We start from the raw sequence: 13861 nt of genomic DNA, 5'->3' as shown, positions 1-13861 counted from the left end.
TATATATTCTCTAATAAAGTTTAAAGTTTCTATAAGTGTTACTGTCACATTCTCAGAAGGTTTGATCTGGCCTTTTCACCCATTTTGCTAACATCTGACTTACTAGCATAACCATGGTCACATGAGCTTCTCATTAAAACCTAATTACTTTTGGGAAACTTTAGAGTCACAATTCACAATCAGCGTCTAAGAGATTAAAGGAAATCACATAAATAAGATGGTAAAAGCATGTTAGTGACAATTTTCAGCTGGATAAAGATAAATACACCAAAGGAATGCATTTGGCAGCCTGTGTGATGATTTCTCAAGTGGGAACCAAAACTAGATGTTGCAATCCTTGCAACATGTAGTTTATCACTAAACAAACGGCGCTATTGCAAAGCCAGAGATAAAGTCATAACTTTTCACAAGTGAAAGGATGGCTGTTCTTAAACTCTGTAGCACAGATTCATGAGAATTAACCTATTTTACCTTCAAATTAACTAATCATCCACAGATAACAGAAGTATTTTAAAAGAAATGAAGCTATGTATAGTATTATCTTAAAATTAAAACTAAAAATTAATACTATTTTAATGGTTATACTGATTTCTGGGTATTAGTACTTTGTAATGTTTTGACTCTCATTTACAGTTTATTTCCAAATAATTTGCAGCAAGACTAAATATATTTTTAAAAATAACTTGCAAAGTAAAACAGGACATTCGATAGTGAGAAAATGTAAAAATTTGTAGAAGACAATAAGCTGCTCTTTAAACAGTATACAGCTGGTATATTTGAACAGGAAAGCTAACTTAATATTTCCACCTATGTTCACAGATCTGCTAATGTCCTTTTTCATGTGTATTTCCATTGATTTAAAGAAGTATCTCTGCTTTGATCTTGTGTTATTAACTTCTCCAAATTGCTGGTCTCTAACACCTATGTACTTTTATATAGAGTGGCGAGTCCAGTTAAAAATGTAACTGCTTAGTGTGGATTATTAGTTTGGACTCTGTCCACATAATGTAGTTGACCACTGGCTGCTGAATTGATAATGGAATCCTAAATCCCTTAACTGTGAGATCCAGAACACAAGCCTAGATTTTAAATCTCTAACTGAGTTCCAGGTTTCTTCCGTGGCTCCAAAGACCTCTTCAGGTATTATAAATGCAGAGAGTCAGGGGAGAAACCACACTAGAATAAAATCAATAGATAACATTAGTGCATGACACTGTATGGAGTTCTGCACATGAATTCACCTCTCAGAAATAATCATGTGACAAAAGTTTTAAGAGTTATCACCTCATTGCATATGAAGAATATGACATGTAGAGAGGTATAAGAAACCTTCCAATGCACACAGCAATGAGCTGGATAAGAATGTCATTCCAGATCCCACAAACATGTATTTAATCATTTCCTAAAAGGAGGGATGCTGCAGGAATCAGGAGCTGGCCGAATCTCAATAAACGATCATCACCAGTGTTTCTCTGGACAAATCATAGCACCTACTTGGGTTTAGTGCTCCCTTCTATAAGATGAAGATGCTGGATTCCAAGTTCCATTAGGCCACCATGAGCTTGCAAGTTAAGTTATCATAAAATGTGACAGCTGTGTAAAATTAGAGGGAGCTTTAAATCATATGTGGGGAGCCTGAGATTTTCCACTGATATTTTGTGACTGGGTTCATTTAACCCCTGAAGTTATTATGTTTCTCTCTTCACAGATTCTTCAAAAAGTGTACCACAGCATATAAATTAAATGACCACACCACCATCTTAAGATTGTTTTACGGCCTTGAAAACATGGATTTAAAGAATTTTGCTAAACTGATTTGTCACTATTCCATTCTCTTCTTTTCACTTAAAATATTTGTCTGTGATAGGCAAAGGTAATGCTGTTTTTAGTAGATTTAAACACAGAAAGAAAGTGTCTAAGCACTTTCTCCAATTTTCCATTAGCATACGAGGAGTAATATATGTCCAATGGAGACACATTTCCCCATAAAGAGGGGCTAAACATGTACTTAACTATATAGTCATCATTTTTTGTGTGTGTGAAAACAGCAGTGGAAAATTATCTGTATACTTTAGCTCTTTTGCAGTTTGACAAAGTTAATGATTGAAATCTCCTAGACTTCCAGTGTGTCTGTTTTCCCTGATTGATATTTTACCTCTTTTGGGCCAAAGATGACCGCCCCTCATTTCCGCATGGAGATTAATAATTGATTAGTTGGCAGTCGGGGGTCTAGTAAAAGGGGACTGCAACTTTTGGCTGTCATCTTTTCCTTGGGGACCTGCAGTGACAGAAATTGCTGCAGGACTCCCGGGTGGAGCAATGAAGCTGGTCTTGTTTCTCCTGCTCGCTGTAGCGCTGGGCCGTGCTTTAGAAAGAGGTAAGGTCTCGAGGATCCTTACTCATTTAATTCTCATCACCACATGAAAACTGTGCAAAAAGATAAAAAAATGAAAGAATTGGAGAATATGTTGGAAGAAAGAAGGAAAAGAATCTCAGGAGAGAAAGTCTAATTATATAGTTTGTCAAATATTCCTATTTTTGATAAATGAAATCTGAAGAAATGCATTAACTTTCAAAAGACAATATGCTGGAGGGATTAATCAGTAAGCATTTTTCAGACTTCAAAGCACTTCCGCAATGGAGAGTGCAATGTTCTATGTCAGTGATGCATAAAGGCAACCGAAAGATTTCTCTCCTCCTCTTCCTCCACCTCTTCCTCCTCCTCCTCCCCCTCAAGAGGTCTTACATACCCAGTATTTTGGGGTTTTGGTAGTGTTGTTTGTTTTTATTTTTGCTATTTTATGTAGTATTTGAAAAAGCACTATGGTTTTTTTAAACATATGCCACATACAATAAAAATTTTCTGTAACTATGAAACAACCATATAAAAGATAATTGAAAGATCATTGAGTTATATTTTTCATTAAAATTGTTCTTCAAATAGTGTTATTTTTAGGTCATGTTTAAAAAATTTTTAAATGATACAAATAGATTATGTCTGGCTGATTTTTAAAATATGTATAATAAAATGTGCATTCATCTTGCCCTGTAAAATTGAAATTTTTATTGAGTGCTGTCAACAGACTTACCCAAGTCATACATTTATATTTATGTTAGCAAAGGAATCAAATACTGCGTTCATTAACCATGATTTGAAAAATATGACTCTTGACTTTGTTACTCTTTTTACATTCACTTTTCCTTGCTGTTACTTTGGCCACCCAAATTACCTTAACCGTTTCACTCATCCGTAGATCTAAGGCAGGCTACTAGACCTCAGGTAAGACTGCACAACCTGAGACAAAATGAGAAGTACAAAAAGGAAAATGCTTTGCACAGGCCAGATCCCTGAAAGTTTATTCTTTTGCCCCAGATTTCTTTGGGAGCAGATCTGACCCTGAACATCCCTGTGAACGCTAACTCAGACCAGAACCTGCAAATGCAAAGGCCCAGGAATGGCTCAATCTCGGAAATACATGTATTGGAAATCTCAGTTCCCTTGAGAGATCTGAATTTAGTCTTCTTGCTCAGATTTCATAAGTCAGATGACGCCCCTCTTAGCACTTGATACCTTACGTGCCAAGCACCTCCTGTGCATTCATTTTAACAAAAGTAGATGTAAGTTTCAGGAAATTAAAGATATTTACTTCCTGTTGTAACTTACTGTTTTAGACAACTACTTGATATATAGTTAGTGTTTGAAAAATGTTTGCATAATATCACAAAACTAGAGTGCCAAACTCCTAAGATAATTTTGAGTATTAGAGTAAAAGTGCACCAGCGAAGCTACATAATGGTCATATTGGAAAGAATAAATTCTTTGTAAAAGTTTATCATCATTATTTCTAATATTCTCATCATACGAAATTTCCACTATGGAGCACTGGCACTGAAGTTTATGCTCTGTAAATACAATTATTGATGGTACTTTATTAATAATTCCAGCATGTTTAAAAGCTTTTGGATAACTTGATTTTATCCTCACAGTACCATAACAAGCTCAGAACTATGATCCCCATTTTATAGATTAGGAAATGGAGCAAAAAAAAAAAGCTAACCATAGCAGAATTAGAGGCAATGCTCGTGGTCACTAATCTGTTGCCTCTCATGAAACAAATACTTTAAATTGAAGTTTTGTAAACTATGAACATATATATATATATATATAAGACAGGAACAAGCCACCACTGACATCAGCTTAATTGCGATTACCAGTGAGTCATTATCTGCCGCCTGACTGTGTGTATCCACAGGTGGTCCAAACCTCATCATCACTCCAACTGGGACTCCTAACGCTCCATTTTCTTTCCTGGCACTGTCGCATCTGAATTCCTTTCTCAGTCCTTTAGAGTCTTCTTGGACATTATTCAATTCATTGTTACGCCCTACATTCCATCATTCCTACATTCCGTAAAGTTTAGCTGTGACGCTGACCAGCTTTGCGCAGAATATTCCGTTGCTGAAACCTCCTCAGTCTCTCCCTCCCAAACAGAACTAGCTCTCAAAGTGTAGGTACTGCCCTTCACCCCACTCCTGCCATTTCTAGTTCCACACAGGGTTCCTAACCAGACCGGTTTTCTCCTTCTCCTGGCTATTGCAATTCACTCTCTAACCAATCAATGCCTTACCTCCCACACTTCCCCAGCCACCATATTAAGAAAATACAGTACAATCTTGATAAAGGCAGTGACTCCAAAAATGAATTAAGCACTTAAATCAGGCCACTGTTGTGAGATTAATGAAACAACAGGGCTGAGTGTGTGCAGCTGGTTGGTGGGGACTTGGACCCTGGTACCTGATATAAAGCCTCTGCGGCTGTGCCCTCTGTTGGAGTCACCTGCTCATGAGTTGGCTCAAGCTTAAACACAAACAGAAAACAAAGCCCACCATCCCCAAAAGTAGAGGTGCCCTAATGCAGTGAAATGAATAGACTGGCTACATCACGAAGGGGAACATTTAAGTTGTAGATGTAATAAAAGTTGCTAAGTAGATGAGCTTAAAATGAAAAGAGAATGCTAGTTTATCTGCGTGGGACCAGGGTAGTCCCAGCGCCTGTTAAAGGTGGAAGAGGAAGTAGAAGAGTCAGAGAAGGTGTGACTGAAGAGGCTGAATCGCAGGCAAAAGTGCTGGCTTTGAAGACAGAGCAGAGTGCCCTGGAGCCAAAGTAGACAGAGCACTCCTAACAGCGCCCTTCTGAAAGCCAGGAGGTGGGTTCATCCCCAGGACCTCCGCTGCTGATCCTGATTCTAGTCTAGGGAGATCTGTGAAAAACATAACAGTAAGGGTTTGAAATTTGAATCTCCTCATTTGTGGCAGTGTAATGCAACTGCCGCAGAAATCCAGGGTGGTGTGTTTCCGGGTCCCCCGGCTGGCTGAAAGTTCACCAGTGGAGGGGCCGGTGAGCCGCAGGAACCCTCTTACTGGGCATCTCTCCAGAACCAGCGAGATTCAGAGAAGGTGCATGCTAACTCCTTTCCCTGCTTCCTGTGGGGTTTCCTGTTTTTTTTTTTTTTTTTTTTACCTTCTTGTTTGTGTTGTACTGATCAGAAAATGAGGATTCAGCCTAATAGTATATCACATGATATGATATTAACACATTTTCAGTTACTGAATTTTAATGTAAAAATTATTGATAACAGTCACTGACAGTTTATCATGTATTACAGACTGTATGTTTGTGTCTCTCAGGGTTCATATGCAGAAGTCCTAGTGTGACAGGGTACTTTGGAAGGGGAACTTTGAAAGGAAGAGTCATTTAATGGGATTTATGCCCTTCCTGGGAGAGAGGGATGGAGGGGGGGAGAAGGACAGGAGGAGGGCAGAGGAGAGAAAGTGGAAGACAGCAAATAAAACAGGAAGAGAAGACAGGAGGAGAGAAAGAAAAGAAGAGAAGAAGGGAAGGGAAGGGGAGGAGAGGAGAGGGGAGAAGAGGGGAGGGGAGGGGAGAGGAGAGGAGAGGAGAGGAGAGGAGAGGAGAGGAGAGGAGAGGAGAGGAGAGGAGAGGAGAGGGGAGGGGAGGAGAGGAGGAGGAAGAGGGACAATCATTTTCTTTACACACATATAAAAGAATGTCATACAAGGACATATGAAGATGCCCTCACCAAATCTGTGAGCATGCTGGCACCCTGATTTCAGCCTTCCAGTCTCTAAGCTACATAACAAATAATGTCAAACTTCACAGTCAGTGGTAATTTGCTGTATCTACCTGAAGACAACAGGTTAGGCAGTAAATATGGAAGCATTCTTACATGGATTAACATTTTGTAAAATGTTAGCCTTATATTTCTGAGTCTTTTGTGGAATTTTTAGTCTTCTGGGATAGGATTATGTTGTTGGCAAGGAGTGATATTTTGACTGTGTCTATGTTGTACCTCTATCACTTATTTCTTTCATTTCCTGATTGCTCTGGCTGATGTTTTAGAACTATACTGGACAGCAGTGGTGATAGCAGAAATTTTTGTTTTATTCCTTATTTTAGGAGGGAAGTCTTTATTTTCTCAGCATTTAATATGATGTTAGCAGTAGGGTTGTTTTAAATGCCTTTTATCTGCTGGAGATAAATCCCTTTTATATCTATTTTCTTCAGGGTTTTATCATGAATGGGTATCGGATTTTGTTAAAAATGGGTATTGGATTTTTTCTGAGCCTACTGAGATGATCATGAGAAAATTATGGTAGACAGTAGTCTTGTGCTCTAATCTGTTATGAAATTTTGCTTTATTTTTTCATAGAAGAGTAGTTTTTATATTTTCCTATCTACATTTATTACATTAAAATATAAAAATAAAAGAATATCCTAATAAAGGTGATATTTATCATATATTTATCTCAAATCCAAGAATATTGTTCCTTGAATGCAAGTCATAAAGTAACTATCCTCCTACCTAATAGTTCAACGTCACCTTAGAAAAAGCAGCAGAGCTTTGGGTGCTGAGTCTTTCTGATTTATCTTCCAGCTTTCTTACTGCATTACTCACTATTCTCCAGATTTCCCAGCTTCTGTGTCTCTTGGTGCTGTAGTCTTCACTTAGAATTCCTGTCCTAATCCTTTTACACCTACTATGACCCTACTTTGCTCTCAGTGTATTACATATAGTAGTTTCTGTTCTGAGGCTTCCTGAAATTTCCTTCCAACCTGAAGTTTCCATTATATCGCTTTGTCCGTTCTCTAGTATGGTAATGATTACTATATTTATTGTACCTTATATTTAGCTCTTCTGTCAGGCTCAGCGTCCTTAAGGATTGGTAGCTTTAGAGCTCTATTTTGCATGATTCCCTGTTCCTAGTAAATTATTCATATAGATTTGTCATATGCAAATGTACAACCATCGTCACAAATGAGAACTTGACAATAATATGACATGAGTATATACTATTTACTGGATGAGGGGCGGTTACTGTTCTGAGCAAGTTAATTTATTTTATTCTCATAAAAAACTATGAAATATCTTACAAATGAGAACCTAAAGAAAAATAGAGAAAATAAGCAACTTGCCCATGGCCTGAGGCACCAAGGATTGAATTCTAGGTGGTCTGGATCCAGAGTTTGTGTCTCCTGGGGATGTGTTTTCTTTGGTTATCATGGTTTAGGCCAGTAAAATGTCTGTGTTTGCATTATGTTTTGTCTTTTTTGTTTTTGCAACGAGTGTCTCATGGCGTTGCCTAGGCTGGTCTCAAACTGGACTCAAGTGACCTTCTTTCATTAACCTCCAGAGTTCTGGGATTACAAGCATGTGCCACTTACCCAACATCACAAAAGCATCTTTAAACTTTACTTTGACTTGTGAACATCTTAAAAGTTGGAGATTTCACATAAAAATACAGATTTCTAGTTTCTTTGGAGGTATGAAAAGATATAAACACAAGGGGCACATTTTCATGTGACAGCAGTGCCCGGAGCTAACTAACTTAACTTTTGGGCTAAATTCATGGTTCATATCACTAAGCATTTTCCTTTTGTCACCTGGATCAAACAAAAATTGTGCAATTTCTGCACTCTGGACATATGAGTTTACTATTCTCAGTGTCTCAGAGACAATTTGAGATTTAATACCATAAAGAATGTTGATACATGATCATCTCTTTACATTAAAATAGGCAAAATAGTTACAGCCCTTTACATGATACCATCCATAGATAAAAAATCACATGAAGATTTTGGTTCACATTTTTATTGGTGTATTTCATTTTGGTCGATTTGTACTTACACTAACATATTTTTACTTTCTCCCCAGGGCTGCCTTGTCTTACCCTCCTCCCTGTTTTCACAATTGGTGGGTTTCAATGTATGTAACACATTTGGATCTCATTCATCCCCCTGTACACCCCTTCACCCACCTCCCCTCATTGTCTTCAGGAGAGTCACTCCTAATTTCTTTCTTCTACTTTAGAGTCCACACATTAATGAGAACATGCTATATTTATTTTTCTGAGTCTGATTCAATTTGCTCAACATGATGACATTCATATCCATTCATTTTTTTTGCAAATGACAATATTTCACTCATATATAAATATATAGTCACATTTTCTTTTCTTTCATCTGTCGATGGCCACCTAGCTGATTCCATATCTTAGCTATTAAATATTGTGTCACAATAAACATGGATATGGATGTGTCCCTAAGTACACTGGCTTCTCTTTTATTTGGCTTTGTTTTATTTGTGTGTATGTTTTTCTTTTTCCTGTTTAATTTTTTTTATTTTAAAGAGATTAAGACAAAAGAGGACATAACAAAGCAGATCAGATCAGAACAATGCAAGCAACACAACATTTTACCACAAGACAACCCATAAGTAACAGTAACTACCATAGTGTCTCTTTCTTTGAAATGGTTTAGCATAACTTCATATACGACACTATCAAACATAACAAAACAGTATGAAACCCTTCAAGAGAATGAAAGCATTACAGGGCTTTCAGAACCAAATAACAGAGAACAATCAATGGCTACTATATTATCTCATTTTCCATAGAAAATTTGTTTATACTGTCACACATAATAAAATCCAATATGATAAAACCAATGGAAACAGAAGAACAAAAGCATAGTCGGACTTCAGAGTAACATGATATTAAATCAGCACTGGCTATTATAATGCCTTGTTTTCTTCAAAATAGCTGTTTATAATATCATAGATAATAAAATCAAATAAACCAGGATAAATCCATTCCAACTAATGAAGGTATATATTATACAAAGCAATGTAATGGGGAATCATGATTACCATAAACTCTTATGTACTCTTACCATTTCTTACACTAGGGAGACTATATGATATTTATACATATGAGTTTGATTTATTTTGCTTGTGAGTATGGTCTCAAGCTGCACCCATGTATTTATAAATATCTCAATGTGATCATTCTTTATAGCTGAGTAGTACTCCATTGTATAAAAATACCACAACTTTTTTATCCATTCCTCAGTTGCTAGACACTTAGGTTGTCTCCAAGATCTGGCTATTACCAATTGTGCTGCTGTAAACATGGGTGCACATATTCACTATGTTTTGATGTTTTCAGTTCTTATGGGAATATGCCTACAAGTGAAATAGCTGGGTCAAATGGGACTTCCAATCCCATCTTTTTGAGGAGTCTCCAGAATGATCTCCACAGTGGTTGCATTAGTCTACACTCCCACCAACAGTGCAGAAGAGTTCCTTTTTCCCCACAGCATCTCCAGCATTTGTTATTGGTAGTTTTCTTGATCCTGGCCATTCTTTCAGGATTGAGATAGAATCTCAGCATTGTTTTAATTTGCATTTCTCTAATGAGTAATGATGATGAACATTTTTTCATGTATTTATTTGCCATTTGTGTTTCTTCATCTGAGAACTGTGTAGTCACCTCAGATGTCCATTTTTGGATTGGGTCCTTGAATTTCGGGGGTTTGATTTTTTAAAATTCTTTATATGTTTTAGACAGAAGTCCTTTGTCTCAGGGACAGTTCACTAAGCTTTATTCCAGGTTTGTGGGTTTGTTTTTCACTATGCTGGACATTTCTTTTGACTTGCAGAAGCTTTTTAATAAGACGTGATCCCAGGTATTGATTCTGGGAAATATTTCCTGTGCAGTTTGATTTCTGTTCATGAATTCTCTACCTACCTCTATGTCTTCAAGATTTTTACCTAATTTGTCTTCCAACAGATTTAGTGTTTCTGTTTTAATATTCAGATCTTTGATCCATTTAGATTTTAATTTAGTACATGGTGATAGGCTTGGGTCTAGTTTTAGTTTTTGGCATATGGAGAGCCAGTTTTTCCAGCACCATTAATTAAAGAGACTGTTGTTCTTCCAGTGAACATGTTTGGTCCCTTTATCAAAAATAAGGGGGTTGAGTGTGTTTGTAGTTATGGTTGTATATTCTAATCTATTCCATTGATCTTCAAACCTGTTTTGATTCCAGTACCATGTTGATTTTGCTACGGTTGCTTTGTAGTATAACTTCAAGTCAGGGATTGTGATGTCTCCTGCCTTGCCTTTGCTGCTTAGAATTGCCTTTGCTATTCTAAGTCTCTTCTGGTTCCAGATGAATTTTAGGAGTGATTTCTCTAGATCTCTGAGGTATGTTGATGGTATTTTCATTGGGATTGCATTGAATCTGTATAACAGTTTTGGGAGAATGGCCATTTTCACAATATTCATTCTTCCTGTCCATGAACAAGCAATGTCTTCCCATTTTCTGAGATATCTTCAGTTTCTTGTGTGTGTGTGTGTGTGTGCGTGCGTGTGTGTGTGTGTGTGTGTGTGTGTGTGTGTGTGTGCTGAGTATGCTGGCTTTGATTCCTTTGGGTATATACAGTTTATATTTAACAAAGTATGCTTTTCATTTTAGAGATGTGAGTTTGGAAAACACTTTTGTAAGAGCTGTAATAGCAAGAGTACTTTTAAAATAACACATTTTAAAACATAACATAGTAAAAAGAAATGTGTGAGTTTGTTATTTATTGATCTGACTACGAGCTAACAAATGGATTTAGAAACAAAGTTTTTCACATTACAAAAATGTACTAGATTTTTAAACATTAAATAAATTTTACTTACATAAATGAAGTACTGGCAATGCTTACACTTAAGTTGATGTTGACTTTAAATTTTCTTAGCAAATGAAGTTAAGGTATTATATCTAATGACAATTGGAATTAATACCTACTACATATCTTGTGGGAAAATTGGCATTTCATTTTCTACAAACATAGCAAATGACAGAATTTCTTTCTTTTAAAAGATCAAATAGTATTCCACTGGTTATACATACCAACCCCATAGTCTTAGCCTAGGTTTACATGTAAGTGATTGTGAACAGCACAAAATGAACACGGAAATGCAAAGGTCCTATAACCATATTGATATTGTTTTCTTTTTTTTTTTTATTTTAAAAATAGTAAAATGTAACAGAACAAAGCCAATCAAGACAATGTAATGAAACTGGTACAGAACTTCAGAGCTAGCTACCAGGATAATAATAATAGACACCATAATATATCTTGTTATCTTCACAATAATTGTTCATTCAATTAAGTATAGCAAAATCAAACCAAAAAAAAGAACATTATGAAGCCTATCAAAACAGAATACTGAATAGAGCAAAACAATTAATCATAATGAAGCAAAGCAGTGAAAACAATATTGGCCTTCAAAGACAAGATACAAAGAACTCCCCCATACAGGCTATATTGCATAAGGTCATTCTCCATACAGATGCTCAGACCTCTAGCTCCAGGTCAGCATAATCAACCCAACAACATAAGTATTTAGTTCCTATATGAGCCTTAGTTGTTACCAATTCAGGCTGACCTCAGAACCATCCAGTTTCTTGGGGTGGGGGGACACCACGGTTGATTGTCAGCCCTCACACTAGTAGGCTCACGGGGGACACTGACTCGCTCTCTCCCTGGTGCGCCCGCAGCTCCCACTGCGTACCAGGAAGGTTGGCTCTTTGCTTTCTTGTTCAGTCCCCCAAGTCCCAGCACCATGTTGATTTCTTTTAATACACATGCAGAAGCAGTATTGCCTGATCACACGGTAGTTGTAATTTAATATTTTCTTTCTTTCAAATGTGAAATTTTATCTTTCAATTCATTTTTATTGTTCATGTTTGCAGTGCATAATGCTAACATTCTGTGTGTGGAGTGGTACGTGTACATAACACATCTTATGGAAATCAATGTGGAGCTTTCTCAAAAACTAAAACCAGAAATTCCATTTCACACAGCTACTCCTCTTCCAGGTATCTTCCTGAAAGAGCTAAACACATCATATAACAGTATTTTTAATATTTGGGGGAATCTTCACACTGTATTTTCATAGTGGATGTCCCCTTTCTCAACACCCTCATACCTAAACTTTCACATCAGCCATTCAAACAAGGAACAGCTAATGTCTCACTGTGAACGTTCTTGTTTGTTTTGTTTGTTTGGTATCAGGGATTGAACTCACGACCTCCAGTCTGCCAGGCAGGCACTTACACCACTGAGCTAAAGCCCTGGCCCTCTCACTATGTGTCTCCTCCAGCATTAGTAGCACTGGGATTAGTACATTAGCCATTTGTATGTCTTTTTTAAAGACATATGTAAGTCACTGCCTATTGTTCATTTGGCTGTTTTCATACTTTTCAGCTGTTCTCATGTATTTTGTATATTAATTCCTGATTAGATATATGGTTTGAAATGTTTTTCCCACTTTGCAGTGTCTCTTCACTTTGTTAATTGCTTCCTTTGCTGTGCAGAAGGTTTCTGTTTGTCTGTTTGTTTGTTTGTGGTTTTTAACATGATGCAATTCCAGTTGTCTACTTTTCCCTTTGGTTGTCTGTGCTTTCAAAACCGTAACAACAAAAGTCTTGCCCAGACTCATGCCTTGTAGCTTGCACATTATGTTTTCTTCTAATAGCAAAGCAATTTTATGTTCCACGTTTAACCCCTAATCTGTTTTCAGTTGATATTTTTTGGAATTTTAATTGAAATACTATATAGTTATCACAGCAAAATTACCACCACTTCCTATTTATATCAGCTCGTCAAAGGGATCCAATGTAGATACTAATTTGTTATTGCTTACTAAATGATTTTTTCAAATGTAATAATATCTGCTTAATGAGTTGGCCTTTTAAAAAGTATACGTGCTGTATCTAGAATTGTGTCTGGCATCCAGGATCTCAAAATTTAGATGTAATCTTTATCCAAAAGAACTTTCACAGAAAGTAAAATGGTTTTATGAAATGAAACAATTAGTACTGACCCCCTTTGTTGGATCTATCACCAAATGTCTGGTATTACTTTCAGATTCAGACTCTGGTGAGACTAAAAATATGACAGACTTTTAGCTAACTCATTAACCTTTCTATTTTACTGTGCCAGACTCTAAAGGAGAAATATAAAGAATAAAAATTAACTTTTCTAGTACTGGAAGTCATAGATTAAAACTTAAACAAGACATAAATAATAAAGATTCTCTTAGTACTATATACACAAGTGCCTTTCAGTAAAATACCTCTGCAACTCACAGGCAAAATATATTCCAAAATTACTATATTAAATATTTGGGAGCTAAAACACAGTTTTCTACAAACATAATTTATAAATAAGTTGAAGTTGTTAACTTTTCAACATTATAGTTCAGATCACAGGTAAACTGTAATAAGTGAAATCTTGTAGGACTTTATGAGGATTGAAATAGCTAATGGAGGTCATGTAATCAGGCCACTACTCACCAAACTGTTGGCATGCGACCATTACCTACTGTGTTATTTTTATCACTATCTAGGTTGAATACACTTAATCCAAAAATCTGAAATCTGAAATGTTTTAATCCTCAAACTTCTTAAGTATGGATGCTTCAAGAAAATTTTGGACTTTGGAGC

The 13861-nt window shown here is 36.5% G+C and overlaps 1 protein-coding gene across 1 annotated transcript in view; it reads left to right on the top strand.

Annotated features, from left to right (window-relative positions):
• The first annotated feature begins 2190 nt into the window (after positions 1-2190).
• The window catches only part of Gc (GC vitamin D binding protein), a 38255-nt gene continuing 26584 nt past the window's right edge, over positions 2191-13861 (top strand). The window contains exon 1 of the mRNA XM_013150123.3: positions 2191-2377. Within this exon, the coding sequence (XP_013005577.1) occupies positions 2320-2377 (58 nt within the window). The 5' untranslated portion in view covers positions 2191-2319. The remainder of the gene's footprint in view (positions 2378-13861) is intronic.

Source organism: Cavia porcellus, unplaced genomic scaffold (assembly GCF_034190915.1).
Source record: "Cavia porcellus strain 051 isolate PalLab524CR breed Dunkin Hartley unplaced genomic scaffold, mCavPor4.1 scaffold_30, whole genome shotgun sequence".
In the NCBI taxonomy this organism is placed as follows: Eukaryota; Metazoa; Chordata; class Mammalia; order Rodentia; family Caviidae; genus Cavia; species Cavia porcellus.
Note: the sequence above shows the minus strand (reverse complement) of the source record. Positions and strands in the feature narration are given on the sequence as shown.